General features: G+C 36.5%; 1 protein-coding gene across 1 annotated transcript in view; it reads right to left on the bottom strand.

Annotated features, from left to right (window-relative positions):
- Window positions 1-774: 774 nt before the first annotated feature.
- Window positions 775-16,163, bottom strand: part of LOC308642478 (uncharacterized protein) — a gene marked incomplete at its 3' end in the record, with an annotated part of 80,997 nt that continues 65,608 nt past the window's right edge. The window contains exon 9 of the mRNA XM_081281445.1: window positions 775-836. Coding sequence (XP_081137571.1) covers window positions 775-836 — 62 coding nt within the window. The remainder of the gene's footprint in view (window positions 837-16,163) is intronic.

Raw genomic sequence — 16,163 nt, 5'->3', positions numbered from 1 at the left:
GTTTATTTACCCCCTACCACAGTCTCATACAAAATTTCTGCTTTTTTTCTTTGCACAATGTAAGTAATTGGGAAACTTTATTAAAACCATAAAATGATCAATTTGCAATGAATTAAGAGTAATGCAGTTATTAAATTCAAGATGAATAAAATAGACAGTAATGCTTACTAACTTTGGTTTGAGTCAGGATTTAATAGGCCTCTGATTTTATACACAGTGTTTTTCCTCAGGATTGTTCACTGGCTAGGCAATGCACTTGAGAGCAAGAAGAGATGTCATGTTCAACTGTGTCAGTAAGATGGCAAGGCTCTGGGTCACCACAGAAACATTGTTGCTTTCAACAAAAGCCATACACATATAGCTACTGTAAAATGAAAGCATACAATTGGGGACACACAAAACCATGTTTGTACAATGTTGCAATGGAGGCATAGATGTATCAATTAAGCACCCACTGTCTCATTCCATCTTAATATTTGCTTCTTTTTTCTCTTGTGGCATTGCATATAAAAATATATTAAAATTTATGGCAGAGGAACAAGTCCAGATTCTTGGATATTTTAGTATTAAATGTCTTCAAAAGAAATCTATGTCCATCTGAATAGAGATGTGTGTGGGCTCTATCTCATTCAGCGAGGAGATCCACGGAACAGGGTAGAGGAGAGTGTGGCTGCAGAGTCGCTAATCAAGATCTTTGCAGACCAATCAGGGAGCAGGTCTGATTTTATTGTGCAGTTACCATGTATATATACTCAGGAAGCAGCTAAGCAGATCTCAGGCAGCCACCAATGCAATGTCTAGCCAACTGTCCTTGTAGTGACCAGTGGAGGAGCCGGCTGTGGAGCAAGCACAGCGACTGCAACAGGAGGCCAAACGCCCAGGGCTGTGCCTTCCGTTTGCCACTAACTGGCCAAGCTTGGGGGAGTGGCCTGCCACTCAGACACCCTTAATATATGCCAGGTATGCAGTACTCTATGCACTTGTTCACACAGGGATGAACTGTTATGATCAGCTAGTTATCCCCAGGGTACAGATGTGCATGGGTTAACCTGACACATTTTAAGTTCTTTGGATCCTATATTTAGTCACCTTATATTTAGAGCCTCATTTTTTTTGTTTAGTACACTACCTGGCCCTAGAAAACAATATCCACTTCAACAGGAACATCAGCTCCCAACAGTGGTCAGTAAAGTCCATCTAAAATGATGTCTATGTAAGCTAGGTGTATAGCACAGGCCTGTAATCCCAGCAGCTGGGGAGATTGAGGGAGGAAGAACTGAAGTCCAACAGCAGCCCTAGCAATTAGCAAGGCCTTAAGCAACTTAGAAGACCCTGTCTCAAAATAAAAATAAATAAGTAAATAAATAAATAGGGCTGGGGATCTGGCTCAGTGCCCCTGGGTTCAATCCCCAGTACCAAAATAAATAAATAAATAGGATGTCTATTTAGTGGAAGTACAATCACAATTTCAGTATGACATTGTTCTCACTAGCAGATGGAAGATGGCAGAGGATCTAGACTGCATGGTGTTATAAATCAGTGTTATTGGGTCTAAAGGGACAATGTTCATCTACCTGTACAAAATCATAAGTTTACATGACATTTCCTGAGCTTTCAAGTAAGAAATCCATGCACAGAGAAGTTATTTGTAAAGAACATAGAACAATTAATTGTTGTGATTTGGAATTAAATCTGCAGTCTGCCTCCAAATTCAGCAATCTTAGTAACTAACAAATTAGTATGTAGCCCTTGGAAATTTCACACTTGTTATTATTTTGTAGCCAATTTATTTAAGTATATAAAAGTAAATTAATGGAATTACTGTTATTATTTATTTATGAGAGCTGACTTCTATAGGGAACAAACTGAATAGAGAATTTCTTTTCGATTAGCAAGGAGGATTCCAACATGGCGGTGGGCGCAGAGAGATCAAGTCTCTGACCTCTTCAGCTGTGCAGGCATAGGGAGTCGTAAACAACCTAAATCTGTTTGCTCAGGATCACTAGGCAATGCTGAGCTGACGTGGATCAGGGGCAAACAGTCTGGGCCTCTCAGAACACACTCTGAGCCCGGATCAGCTGAATTCAAGCTCCCGTTCACCTGCTTCCCACAGACAAACAGCTGTGACTAAGCACTAATCCATCCGGCTGAAACAACTGGTCAGCCCTTCTCATCCTACGGAGGTAAATGCCTACCGAGCCTTCATAAGTAGTGGCCACAGGTTTGAAACGGGGCTTGGGAGAGACAGTAAGGACCCACCCCTTGCATTGGTCGCCCGGCAAAGGGAAACGAACTGTCACCATTTGAAAGAGATACCACCATGGCAGAGAACTGACGTCATCAGACTGCGGTGGAGGAGATAACTTCATTGAAACCTGCGGCTACAGGTGTGTAATTCCCTAGCCTTCCCTCTCCACACATCGGGGAAACCTTAAGGGCCCCTCCCAGCTCTCCCGTAAGGGCCCCTCCCAGCTCTCCCGTGAGCGCGATAGCCAGACCCAGGGAATCAGAGGTGGTGTGGGACCCGAGGCGCGGAACTACCGCTCCCACCAGTGCTGACAGCTGAGGTCTCTTGCACCAGCTACCGGGGGAGTGGCTACCAGAGGGCAAGTAAAATTCGTTGAGGATTCTCAGCCCCAAGCTCTACAAACTTAGGGTCTGAGGGAATGGCAAACTGGAAGAGTGTGCCCAGTCGTTCATGAAAAAAGGGCTCCCGGGAGCAGCAGACCTGGCGTGTAGCCAGTATTGTGGTGAGCGGCACCCATGAGAGGGGCCTGGCCAGAGGAAAAGTGGGAAGTGACTAGACACAAGAGGAGGCCCTAGGCACTTAGGGTTGGAGACTCGCCCAGTCTGGGAGGAGCTGCTGCACAGTGATTGGTTCCCGCGAATTGACAGGAGAAACTTGGCCTGGTGGGCACAGCGCCACCTACTGGAAGAGAAGTTAATCAAACTCTAAGACGGCATTTATTAGGGTGTTTTTTTTTCTTTTTTTCTTTTCTCTCTCTCTTTTTTTTTTTTTGATTTGGGTTTTTCTTTCATTCTCATTTTTCTTTCTTGTTGTTTTTTTAAATTTTTTTTACAATTTTTTAAATTTTTTTTCTTCTAATTTTAATTTTAATTTATTTATTTTTTTTATTATTTTTTTATTTTTTTATTTCCTATTTTTTTCTTCTTTTGTCTTTTCATTTCTTTTCAATTACCTTATCCCCCCTTCCTTGAATTCTACCTGCTTACTCTCATTCTCTTTAGTGACTTCTTCCCTTCCCTTCTAATACCTTTCCTCCCAAGCATCTAATAAATTTATAGGAGTAAACAGTAACTCATCAGTCAAACAGAACAAGAAGTAACATGAGCAGCTTCAAAAAGCAAGGAAGAAAAGGAGTACAAACAATGCAGGACAGCCTAAATATTCAGGAGGACCTAGAGTCATCAGAAAAATGGTCATATAAAGAACTCAAGGAACACCTTAGACAGATGGAATGGAACCTTAAAGAGGATACAAGACAGCAAATTCAAGCAGCGAAAGAACACATTGAGAATGAATTACATAAACAGATAAAAGAAGAAGTTAAGCATCTTTATCAGGAGATAGAGATTATAAAAAATAATCAAACAATAATTCTAGAAATGAAGGAAACAATAAACCAAATTAAAAACTCAATTGAGAGTATCACTAACAGAGTGGAGCAAGTAGAAGCCAGAACGTCAGATAATGAAGACAAAATATATCATCTTGAAAAGAGTCTAGCCAACTCAGAAAGGCTGGTAAAAAATCACGAGAAAAACATCCAAGAGTTATGGGATAACATAAAAAAACCAAACTTATGAGTCATCGGGATAGAAGAAGGTACAGAGATTCAAACCAAGGGAATGAGTAACCTGCTGAATGAAATAATTACAGAAAACTTTCCAGAAATAAAAAAGGAAACAGATATACAAATTGAAGATGCATACAGGACACCGAGCACACAAAATCACAGTAGACCAACGCCAAGACACATTGTTATGAAGATATCCAATATACAGAACAAAGAGAAAATATTAAAAGCTACAAGAGAAAGGAGACAGATTACACTCAGGGGTAAACCAATAAAGTTAACAACGGATTTTTTATCACAGACGCTGAAAGCAAGAAGGTCATGGAACAATGTATTTCAAACACTGAAAGACAATGGATGCCAACCAAGAATTCTGTATCCAGCAAAATTAAGCTTCAGGTATGACAACAAAATAAAAATCTTTCATGATAAACAAAAGTTAAAAGAATTTGCAGCCAGAAAACCAGCATTGCAAAGCATTTTGAGCAAAACACAACACGAGGAAGAAATGAAAAACAATAACAAAAACCATCAGTAGGAAGTGCCTCGGTAAAGACAGAGGGCGAGGGGAAAGATAATCATGGATAAACAAACTAAATTTGTTAAAAAAAGGATAAATAATCAAACATGGATGGAAGTTCAAACCATATATCAATAGTAACTCTGAATGTTAATGGCCTAAACTCTCCAATAAAGCGACATAGGCTGGTATCATGGATTAAAAAAACAAATCCAACAATATGCTGCCTCCAGGAGACACATCTGATTGGAAAAGACATACACAGGCTGAAGGTGAAAGGATGGGAAAAAATATACCACGCACATGGTCCTCGTAAGCAAGCAGGAGTGGCCATCCTCATATCGAATAAAATCGACTTCAAGACTAAGTTAATCAAAAGGGACAAAGAAGGTCATTATATACTGTTAAAAGGAACCATTCACCAAGAAGACATAACAATTATCAATATTTATGCACCAAATAATGGTGCTGCGACATTCATAAAACAAATTCTCCTCAAGTTCAAGAATCAAATAGACCACAACACAATAATTATGGGTGACTTCAACACACCTCTCTCACCATTGAACAGATCCTCCAAACAAAAGTTGAATAAAGAAACGATAGAACTCAATATCACAATCAATAACCTAGACTTAACTGACATATATAGAATATACCAACCATCATCAAATGGATATACTTTTTTCTCAGCAGCACATGGATCCTTCTCAAAAATAGACTATATATTATGCCATAGGGCAACCCTCAGTAAATATAAAGGGGTGGAGATAATACCTTGCATTTTATCTGATAATAATGGAATGAAACTGGAAATCAATGATAAAAGAAGGAAGGAAAAATCCTACATCACATGGAAAATGAACAATATGTTACTGAATGATCAATGGGTTACAGAAGACATAAAGGAGGAAATCAAAAAATTCTTAGAGATAAATGAAAATACAGACACAACATATCGGAATCTATGGGACACAATGAAAGCAGTTTTAAGAGGAAAATTCATCGCCTGGTGGTCATTCCTCAAAAAAAGAAAAAAAAAAAAAACAACAAATAAATGAGCTCACACTCATCTCAAAGCCCTAGAAAAGGAAGAACAAAACAACAGCAAATGTAGCAGAAGGCAAGAAATAATTAAAATCAGAGCAGAAATCAATGAAATTGAAACAAAAGAAACTATTGAAAAAATTAACAAAACTAAAAGTTTGTTCTTCGAAAAAATAAATAAGATCGACAGACCTTTAGCCATGCTAACAAAGAGAAGAAGAGAGAGAACTCAAATTACTAACACACAGGATGAAAAAGGCAATATCACAACAGATGCTACAGAAATACAGAAGACAATTAGAAATTATTTTGAAAACCTATATTCCAATAAAGTAGAAGAAAGTGAAGACATCGATAAATTTCTTAAGTCATATGATTTGCCCAGACTGAGTCAGGAGAATACACACAATTTGAACAGACCAATATCAATGGATGAAATTGAAGAAGCCATCAAAAGACTACCAACCAAGAAAAGCCCAGGACCGGATGGGTATACAGTGGAGTTTTACAAAACCTTTAAAAAAGAATTAATACCAATACTTTTCAAGTTATTTCAGGAAATAGAAAAAGAGAGAGCTCTTCCAAATTCATTCTATGAGGCCAGCATCACCCTGATTCCGAAACCAGACAAAGACTCCTCAAAGAAAGGAAACTACAGATCAATATCTCTAATGAACCTAGATGCAAAAATCCTCAATAAAATTCTGGCGAATTGAATACAAAAACACATCAAAAAAATTGTGCACCATGATCAAGTAGGATTCATCCCTGGTATGCAAGGCTTGTTCAATATATGGAAATCAGTAAACATTATTCACCACATCAACAGACTGAAAGATAAGAACCATATGATCATCTTGATAGATGCAGAAAAAGCATTCAACAAAGTACATCATCCCTTTATGTTCAAAACACCAGAAAAACTAGGGATAACAGGAACTTACCTCAACATTGTAAAAGCTATCTATGCTAAGCCTCAGGCTAGCATCATTCTGAATGGAGAAAAATTGAAGGCATTCCCTCTAAAATCTGGAACAAGATGGGGTTGCCCTTTCTCACCACTTCTATTCAATATAGTTCTCAAAATACTGGCCAGAGCAATTAGACAGACAAAAGAAATTAAAGGCATAAAGATAGGAAAAAGAGAACTTAAATTAGCAGTATTTGCCAAGGACATGATCCTATACCTAGCAGACCCAAAAGGTTCTACAAAGAAACTACCAGAGCTAATAAATGAATTCAGCAAAATGGCAGGATATAAAATCAACATGCATAAATCAAAGGCGTTCCTGTGTATCAGTGACAAATCCTCTGAAATGGAAATGAGAACAACCACTTCATTCACAATATCCTCAAAAAAATTAAAGTACTTGGGAATTAACCTAACAAAAGAGGTGAAAGACCTACACAAATAAAACTACAAAACACTAAAGAGAGAAATAGAAGAAGACCTTAGAAGATGGAAAGATATACCTTGTTCATGGATAGGCAGAACTAACATCATTAAAATGGCCATATTACCAAAAGTACTCTATAGGTTTAATGCAATCCCAATCAAAATCCCAATGGCATTCCTTGCAGAAATATATAAAGCAATCATGAAATTCATCTGGAAAAAAAGACCTAGAATAGCAAAAGCAATTCTAAGCAGGAAGAGTGAAACTGGTGTTATAGCGATACCAGATTTTAAACTATACTACAGAGCAATAGTAACAAAAACAGCATGGTATTGGTACCAAAACAGGTGGGTAGACCAATGGTACAGAATTGAGGAGACAGAGACTGATCCACAAAATTACAAGTACCTTATATTAGACAAAGGTGCTAAAAGAATGCAATGGAGAAAGGATAGCATTTTCAACAAATGGTGCTGGGAAAACTGGAAATCCATATGCAACAAAATGAAACTGAATCCCTTTCTCTCACCATGGACAAAAGTTATCTCAAAATGATCAAAGAGCTATAGATAAAACCAGAAACTCTGCGTCTGAAAGAAGAAAAAGTTGGCTCTAATCTCAATTTCATGGAGTCGGGCTCCAAATTCCTTAATAGGACACCTATAGCACAAGAGTTAAAGTGAAGAATCAACAAATGAGACATACTCAAACTAAAAAGTTTTTTCTCAGCAAGAGAAACAATAAGAGAGGTAAATAGGGAGCCTACGTCCTGGGAAAAAATATTTACCCCTCACACTTCAGGTAGAGCTCTAATCTCCAGAGTATACAAAGAACTCAAAAAATTAAACAACAAGAAAACAAATAACTCAATCAAAACATGGGCCAAGGATCTGAACAGACATTTCTCAGAGGAGGATGTACAATCAATCAACAAATACACAAAAAATGCTCATTATCACTAGCAATCAGAGAAATTCAAATTAAAGCAACCCTAAGATATCATCTCACTCCAGTAAGTATAGCAGCCATTGTGAAGTCAAACATTAATAAGTGCTGGTGAGGATGTGGGGAAAAGGGTACACTTGTACAATGCTGGTGGGACTGCAAATTGTTGTAGCCAATTTGGAAAGCAGTATAGAGATTCCTTGGAATGCTGGGAATGGAACCACCATTTGAACCGGCTATTCCTCTTCTCAGACTATTCCCTGAAGACCTTAAAAGAGCATATTACAGGGATACAGCTACATCAATATTCATAGCAGCACAATTCACAATAGCTAGACTGTGGAACCAATCCCGATGCCCTTCAATAGATTAATGGACAAAAAAATGTGGAAATTATACACAATGGAATATTACTCAGCACTAAAAAATAATAAAATCATGGCATTTGCAGGGAAATGGATGGCATTAGAGCAGATTATGCTGAGTGAAGCTAGCCAATCCCTAAAGAGCAAGTGCCAAATGTCTTCTTTGATATAACGGGGGCGACTCAAAACAGAGCAGGGAGGAAGAGCATGAGAAGAAGATTATCATTAAAGAGGGATGAGAGATGCATGGGAATGGGAGAGAGAAGGGGAATCACACAGAAGATGGAAGGAGACCCCCATTGTTATGCAAAATTACATATAAGATGGTTTGAGGAAGAAAAAAAAAGAGAGAGAGAAAAGTGTCATAGAGTGGGTAGAGAGAGGTGATGGGAGGGGAAGGGAGGGGAGGGTGAAATATGAAGGGTAGCAAAATACAATAGACAATAATATGGCTGTATGTATAAATGTGGCTATAAAACCATTGTGATACTGCAATCTGCACAGGTGGAGAAAAAGAATTCATACCCCACTTGAATCAAATGTATGATATGTGAAGATCATTGTAATGTTTTGAGCAACTAATAAAAAAAATTAAAAAAAAAGTGAATGGAGAAAAAAAGAATCAATAAATGGAATGGATTCAAACTGAAAAGCTTCTTCTCAGCAAATAAAACAATAAGTGAGGTAAATAGTCTACAGAATGGTAGCAAAGTTTTACTACATGCACATCAGATAGAGCACTAATATCTAGGATATATAAAGAACTCAAAAAACTTAATACCAAAAAGAAATCCCAACAAATAACCCTATCATTAAATGGGCTAAGGAACTGAACATAAGTGCAAGTCAAAACTACTCTAAGATTTTATCTCACTCCAGTCAGAATGTCAGCTATTTTTAAGAAAAACAACAATAAGTGTTGTCGAGGACATGGGGAAAAAGGCACACTCATACATTGTCAGTGAGACTGCAAATTGGTGCAGCCAATCTGCAGTATGGATATTCCTTGGAAATCTTGGAATCGAACCACAGTTTGACCCAGCAATCCCACTCCTCAGTTTATACCCCAAAGACTTTTTAAAAGCATTCTATGGTGCACAGCCACATCAATGTTTACAGCAGCAAAATTCACAATAGCTAAATTGTGGAAAGAACCTAGATAAAGAAACTGTGGTATATATACACAATGGAATATTACTCTGCATTAAAAAAGAATAAAATTTGGCATTTACAGCTAAATGAATGGAGTTGGAGAATATTATGCTAAATGAAGTAAGCCAATCCAAAAAAAACCAAATGCTGAATGTTTTCTCTGATATGTGCATATTGACTCATAATGGCGATGCAGGAAGCATAGAAGGAATGGAGGAACTTTAGAAAGGGCAAAGGGGAAGGAGGAGAAGAGAAGGGGAATAGGAGTAGGAAAGATGGTGGGAGATGGACATCATTACCCTAAGTACATATTTAAAGACACAAATGGTGTGATTCTATTTTGTAAACAACCAGAGACATGAAAAATTGTGCTCTATGTATGTACTCTGAATTGAAATGCATTCTTCTGTTATGTATAATAAACTAGAATAAATAAAGACATAAAAAACATTAACCAGAGTGATCAGGCAAGAAAAGGAAATCAAAGGATTGCATATAGAAAAAGGAGATGATGATGACATGATCCTATATCCAGAAGACTAAAAAAATTCCACCAAAGACTTCTAGAGCTTATAAATGAGTTCAGCAAAGTAGAAGACTATAAGACCAACACCCAGATATTGATATCAATATATTTCTTGTACTCTAACATTTATTTAGCTTTACAGAAAAGAGGAAAACCATCCCATTCACGATAACCTAAAATAATATTTGAGAATTAATCTAACCATGGAGGTTATATAACACTTTACAATGAAGGTTATACAACACTGAAGAAAGAAATTGTAAAAGTTCTTAGCAGATGGAAATACATGCCAAGTTCTTGGACAAGCAGACTCAGTATTGTCAAAATGACTGTGCTACCAAAAACAATATACAGATTCAATGCAATCCCCTCAAAATGCAATGACATTCTTCAGAGTTAGAAAAAAATTCTTTAATTTATTGGGAAAAATGAGAGACCCAGAATAGGCCAATTGATACTGTGCATGAAAAGTGAAGCAGTCAAACCTGATCTGATATTATACCTCAGAACAGGAGTAAAAAATCCAGCATGATATTATATTGGCAACAAAATATAAAGTCCAAAGGAAGAGAATAGAAGAGACAGGCAAATTCACATACTTGTAGCTATCTAATCCTTTACAGAGGTGCCAAAAATATATTTTGGAGAAAAGAAAGTCTTTTAAACAAATGTTTCTAGGAAAAATGTAGAGCTATATGTAGAAAAATGAAAATAGATCCCCATTTCTCACCCTGTGCATATGGATTGGAGAAATATGAATTAGACCAGAAACATTACAAATTGTGGAGGAAAACTTGTGGTCAAAACTCAAGCAAGTTCCAGGACTAACTTCGTTTAAAAAAACGCCCAAAGTGCAAGAAATAAAACCAGGTATCAATAAGTGGGCTATCAGTAAATCATAAAGCTTCTTCATAACAAAGAAAATAATTAAAAATGGGAAGTGAGTCAACAGAATGAAAAAAAAAAACTCTTCATTGGCTAACAACAAATAATCAATCAATAAATGAGCAAAAGAACTAAACAGAAAATTGTCAAAAGAAGAAACTTAATTGACCAAAAAATATATGAAAAAAAATTTTGAATATCTTTTGAAGGCAGAGAAATGCAAGTAAAAGCTATATTAAGAATCCTTCTCGGTTGGTTCCACATAGATGCCCTTCAATTGATGAATGGATAAAAAAAATGTGGCATCTATACACAATGGAGTATTATGCAGCACTAAGAAATGACAAAATCATAGAATTTGCAGGGAAATGGATGGCATTAGAGCAGATTATGCTAAGCGAAGCTAGCCAAGCCCTAAAAAACAAATGCCAAATGTCTGCTTTGATATAAAGAGAAAAACTAAGAACAGAACATGAAGAAAGAGCATGAGGAAAAGACTACAGTAAACAAAGACGAATCGGGGGAGAGAAACGGAGAGAGAAGGGAAAGCATATGGAAATGGTAGGAGACCTTCAAGGATACATAAAATTATAAGAGGTTATGAGGGGCAAGGGGGAGGGAAAAAAAAGGGAGAGAATTGAACAACAGCAGGGGAGGTAGAGAGGGAAGATGGGAGGGGAGGGGAGGGGAGGGGGGATAGTAGGGGATAGGAAAGGTAGCAGAATACAACAGTCACTAATATGGCATTATGTAAAAATGCGAATATGTAACAGATGTGATTCTGCAATCTGTATTTGGGGTGAAAATGGGAGTTCAAAGCACAATTTGAGTCTAATGTATGAAAGATGATATATCATGAACTATGTAATGCGATAAATAATCAATTAAAAAAAAAAAAAAGAATCCTTCTCACTCCAGTCAGGAGGATATTGAATACACATATTAACAAATGATGGTGAGGTTTGGGAAAAAGGTACACTTGTATATATATATATATATATATATATATATATATATATATATATATATATTTTTTTTTTTTTTTTTTTTTTGGTGAGACTGCATACTAGTACAACCACTCTGAAGAGCAGGAAGGAAATTCCTCAGAAAAACTAAGGATGGAACTACCAAATGACCCAGCTACTCCATTCCTCAGTATTTTTCCAAATGATCTTAAATTGACATACTAATAATGATAGAGGTATTTCAGTGTCTATAGCAGCAAAATTCAAAATATGGAATTAACCAGGTGCCTGTAAACAGATAAATGGGTTAATATAGATATATATGCATACAGATATAGATAGATAGAGATAACAGATATAGATATAGGTAGATATATTAGAGATATAGATAGATTTGATAGATAGATTTGGTAGATAAATTAGATAGATCGATAGATAGATGGATAGATAGAGTTCTTCTCAGCCACAACACAGAAAGAAATTATGGCATTTGCTGGTAAATTTGTGGAAATGGAGAATATTATGCTAAGTGAAGTAAGCCAAACTCAGAATCACAAAGGTCAGATGTTTTCTTTCATATGCAGAAGCTAGAGGAAAATAAAGAAAAGATGGCAGGAATGATAGAATAACATAAAGTTAATGCAAATATTAGTAATGTAGAAGGAGATCTACAGATTGAGAGGATGAGTAAGCAGAGGCAATGAAAAATGATTTTAAGAAAATTATGTCATTTATTATCTAAATATACCACAGGGAATTTTATATTTATGCAAAAAGGACCAGTGAAATATGAATAGGTGAGTGATAGGAAGTCTAGTGGAGTAGAGGAAGGAGAATGGGGAAGAGAGGGAGGGTAGGAGGGAAAAGAGGTGAATTAAACTGAAATCAAATTCCATTTATGCATGAGCTTGTTGCAATGTTGTTGTATAGCAACAAACATGTATAGCTAGAAAGCTCTAATAAAAATAAAAATGAATTCTAATTGTTATATATTAATTATGATTACTTTGTTTATATGCTTAGTGCACAGTATGCTCATTCTCTTGGTTTGTATTTGCTAAGACTTTTTATAAACTAGACATTTATAAAACCCTGATATTCTTCAGTATTAATAATACGTCTGTTTAATTGTAATTGCCAAAACATGAGAGAAAATATGATGCTTTTCTGTAAGTAACTGAATAAAAAAACTGTGTGTGTGTAGTACTTGCAGAAAAAAAAAGAGTCAGATGTTTAAAAAAATCAGTTAGTGCTGGGGTTGTGGCTCAGTGGTAGAGTGCTTGCTTAGCATATGTGAGGCACTGGGTTTGATCCTCAACACCACATTAAAAAAAAGTAAATAAAAGTTAAAAAATGTTTCTATTAAGAAAATCAGTTGTTTTAATCCTAGGATATAATACTGAACACAATCTCATGTAAAATAAAAATAATATGCTATGCTGCAATAAGAAATATGTTCTTTTGAAAAATATTAGTGGCACAGTGCTAAAGAAGAATATGATTTTTAAAACATGATTAAAGTTCTTTTGTATGGACCAAGAATAAATACTTTATGTTATTTTGGAAATAAAGACAAGCTAAGTAAAAATTGTTTTTCATTGCATTAATGCATAAAAATATTTAAAAAATTGTTTTTTTGAAAATAATTATATTAGGTCCATCAAAATAACACAAACAGTTGGTTAGTCTTAATATATATTTCTAAAGCTTTCTTATGTTTTAAAAATTGTTTTAGAAACACCTTTCATTCTCAAAATGCTCCTGTTTTGTGGTAATTGTATGGTTGTCAGAGTAATAATTGTTTTAGATTTACTCTATTAGTTTTTTTATTCACCATCAACTCTTGAGAAATGTTTGAAACTCATAATTGGATGTCTAACACACGTTTGGTGTTGGACCCTCAGAAAATTTTAGGGCTGAGAAAAATTAAAAATAATGTTACCAGAATTTCACATTTTATTTTTGAGGGTGTTTATCCTAAATGCCCCAAACCTGAGACCTACATGTTTAATCCAAAAATATATGGTTCATCATCAGTACAGAGGGATTGGAATTCAGGACCCCCCGAGTCAGCTCAGCCTTCTTTTCAGCACACCCACTATGCTGTGCATCAGCTGCTGGCAAAACTCAGGTAGTCCCATAAATTATGGACAGTTACAGCTAAAATGATTATGGTTTCTCTTATGCTCTTTTGTTAGTTTTAATTTATAGATTTATGAGGTCATATTATGTTTCTACCAATTTATTTCTTCTTATGAACTTTCTCATGTATTGACCAATAAAGCATAACTGAGCAAAATTAATCAGTGCATAGTTTGAGTTAAATTTATAAAATTATCACTTGCATCAAGTAAAGGTTATCATTACCAAAGTACCTTCCCCCATGTTCCATTCTAATTAGTATCTCTTTCATCCTGAAGTAACAACCATTCTGACTTCAGTTGATAGATTTATTTTTATGACTTGTCAGCTTTTATGAATGGAGTCATACTGTCTGTATTCTTTTAGTCTGGTTTAATTTTTTAAATGTAACTGTAAATTCTTTTCAGTGCTATACTGTATCTGAATATATCACAAGGTCTTTATCCATTTTTCTGTTGATGGACAGCTAACTTATTTCTAGATTATGACTGTTATAAGTAGTGCTACCATGCACACTTGTGCTAAGGGAAAAAAATATAAAAGCTAAAGGTAGCTACTTCTGCTTTGAAACTTCAATATGAGCACAGGAAAAAATATTTCCTAAACAGATTTTCCTGCCTCTATGTGAATCTGATGCACTCAGAATTGGATACTTTATGCCTCTTCAACAGTATACTGTGCTGAGACATTTTACATAATTATGTAGGCACGGGTCACAACATTATCCTATGAAGAAAATGTTTCTCCCAAGTTCTGAATGTGAACCTCAATGAGCTTAACACATTTCTGCTATGTTACTGCATCATTTCACCACTAGAGGGCAAAAATGATTTGGTCAGATCTGAAGTCAAATGATTAATAATGATGAGGCAAAAACAAGAAGCCAGAGAGTAAAATGGAAGAGCATACAGAGCAAAATCAACATCCATAAACTTCAACTTTCCTGGGCTCAACATTTTTCCCTTTCTTTTTCTCTCGCTTCCTAGACTTGGGAGAAGTAAGATTACCTTTCTTCCCACCTTAGGCCACAGGAATGAAAGAATTCAGACTACAGGGGTGGTTCTAGAAGTTCTAAGAAACAACTATCTCCCCAAGACTAAAAGTGAATTATGACCACTCAAAAGGCACAGCTGGAATGTAGCCTTTAAATCATCTCTTTATTTTTTTAATTAATTTTATTTTTTAAAAATACACGACAGTGGAATATATTACAATTCTTATTACACATATAGAGCACAATTTTACATATCTTTGTATAAAGTATGTTCATGCCAATTCATGTCTTTATACGTGTACTTGTTTTTTTTAATTACAATTCTTATTCCACATATATACCACAATTTTTCATATCTCTGTTTGCATTATAAAGTAGGTTGATACCCAATTTGTGTCTTCATATATGTACTTTGGATAATGATGTCCATCACATTCCACCATCCTTGCTAATCCCCTGCTCCTCCTTTACTCTCCCTTCCCTCTTCCCTATCTATAATTCATCTATTCGTCCCATGTTCCCCCTCCCTACCCCATTATGAGTCAGCCTCCTTATATCAGAGAAAATATTTTTAGGGGGGATTGGCTAACTTCACTTAGCATTATCTTCTCCAATCGCCAACCATCTACCTGCAAATGCCATGATTTTATTCTCTTTTATTGCTGAGTAAAATTCCATTGTGTATATATGGCACATTTTTTTTATCCATTCATCCACTGAAGGGCATCTAGGTTGGCTCCATAGTTTAGCTATTGTGAATTGTACTGCTGTAAACATTGACGTGGATGTGTCCCTGTAGTGTGATGTTTTAAAATCTTTTGGGTATCAATTGAGGAGAGGGATAGCTGGGTCAAATGATGTTTTTATTCCCAGATTTCCAAGGAACCTCCAAACTGCTTTCCATATTGGCTGCATCAATTTGCAATTCCACCCACAATGTATGAGTGTACCTTTCCCCCTACATCCTCATCAACACTTTTTTTTATTTTTCATAATAGCTGCCATTCTCACTGGAGTGAGATGATATCTTAGAGTAAACCTTCTCTTTAAAAGTCTTCTGTTCGGACTGGGAGGGAACATGGCCGCCGACGAGGAAGCAGTGACTCTAATGTCTCCACATTAACGAGATCAAAAAGACCCTTTGGAACAGCGGCAGTCTTCACACTGAGGAACTCCTAGCAAAATTCCATGAAGAGGGGTCCTGCCGGGATCTGGTAGGTCTATTAGAAGTGTCGGTTTGTGGCCGCTGGGACTCGGGGCCCGGGGACTGTGGTACTTGCCGGCCGTCGCCTCCCCGGCCCCGGGCGCCGCTGGAGCGCGAGCCAGAAAAACACGGACCGGGACGCCGCGCGGCTGGCTAGAAGCCGGGAACGCCGGGGGCGGAGAGAGCGACCAGGGCAGCGCTGG

Source organism: Spermophilus citellus (genome assembly GCF_964194105.1).
Source record: "Spermophilus citellus genome assembly, chromosome: 1".
NCBI classification, from domain to species: domain Eukaryota; kingdom Metazoa; phylum Chordata; class Mammalia; order Rodentia; family Sciuridae; genus Spermophilus; species Spermophilus citellus.
This window is presented reverse-complemented; position numbering and strand designations above follow the sequence as displayed.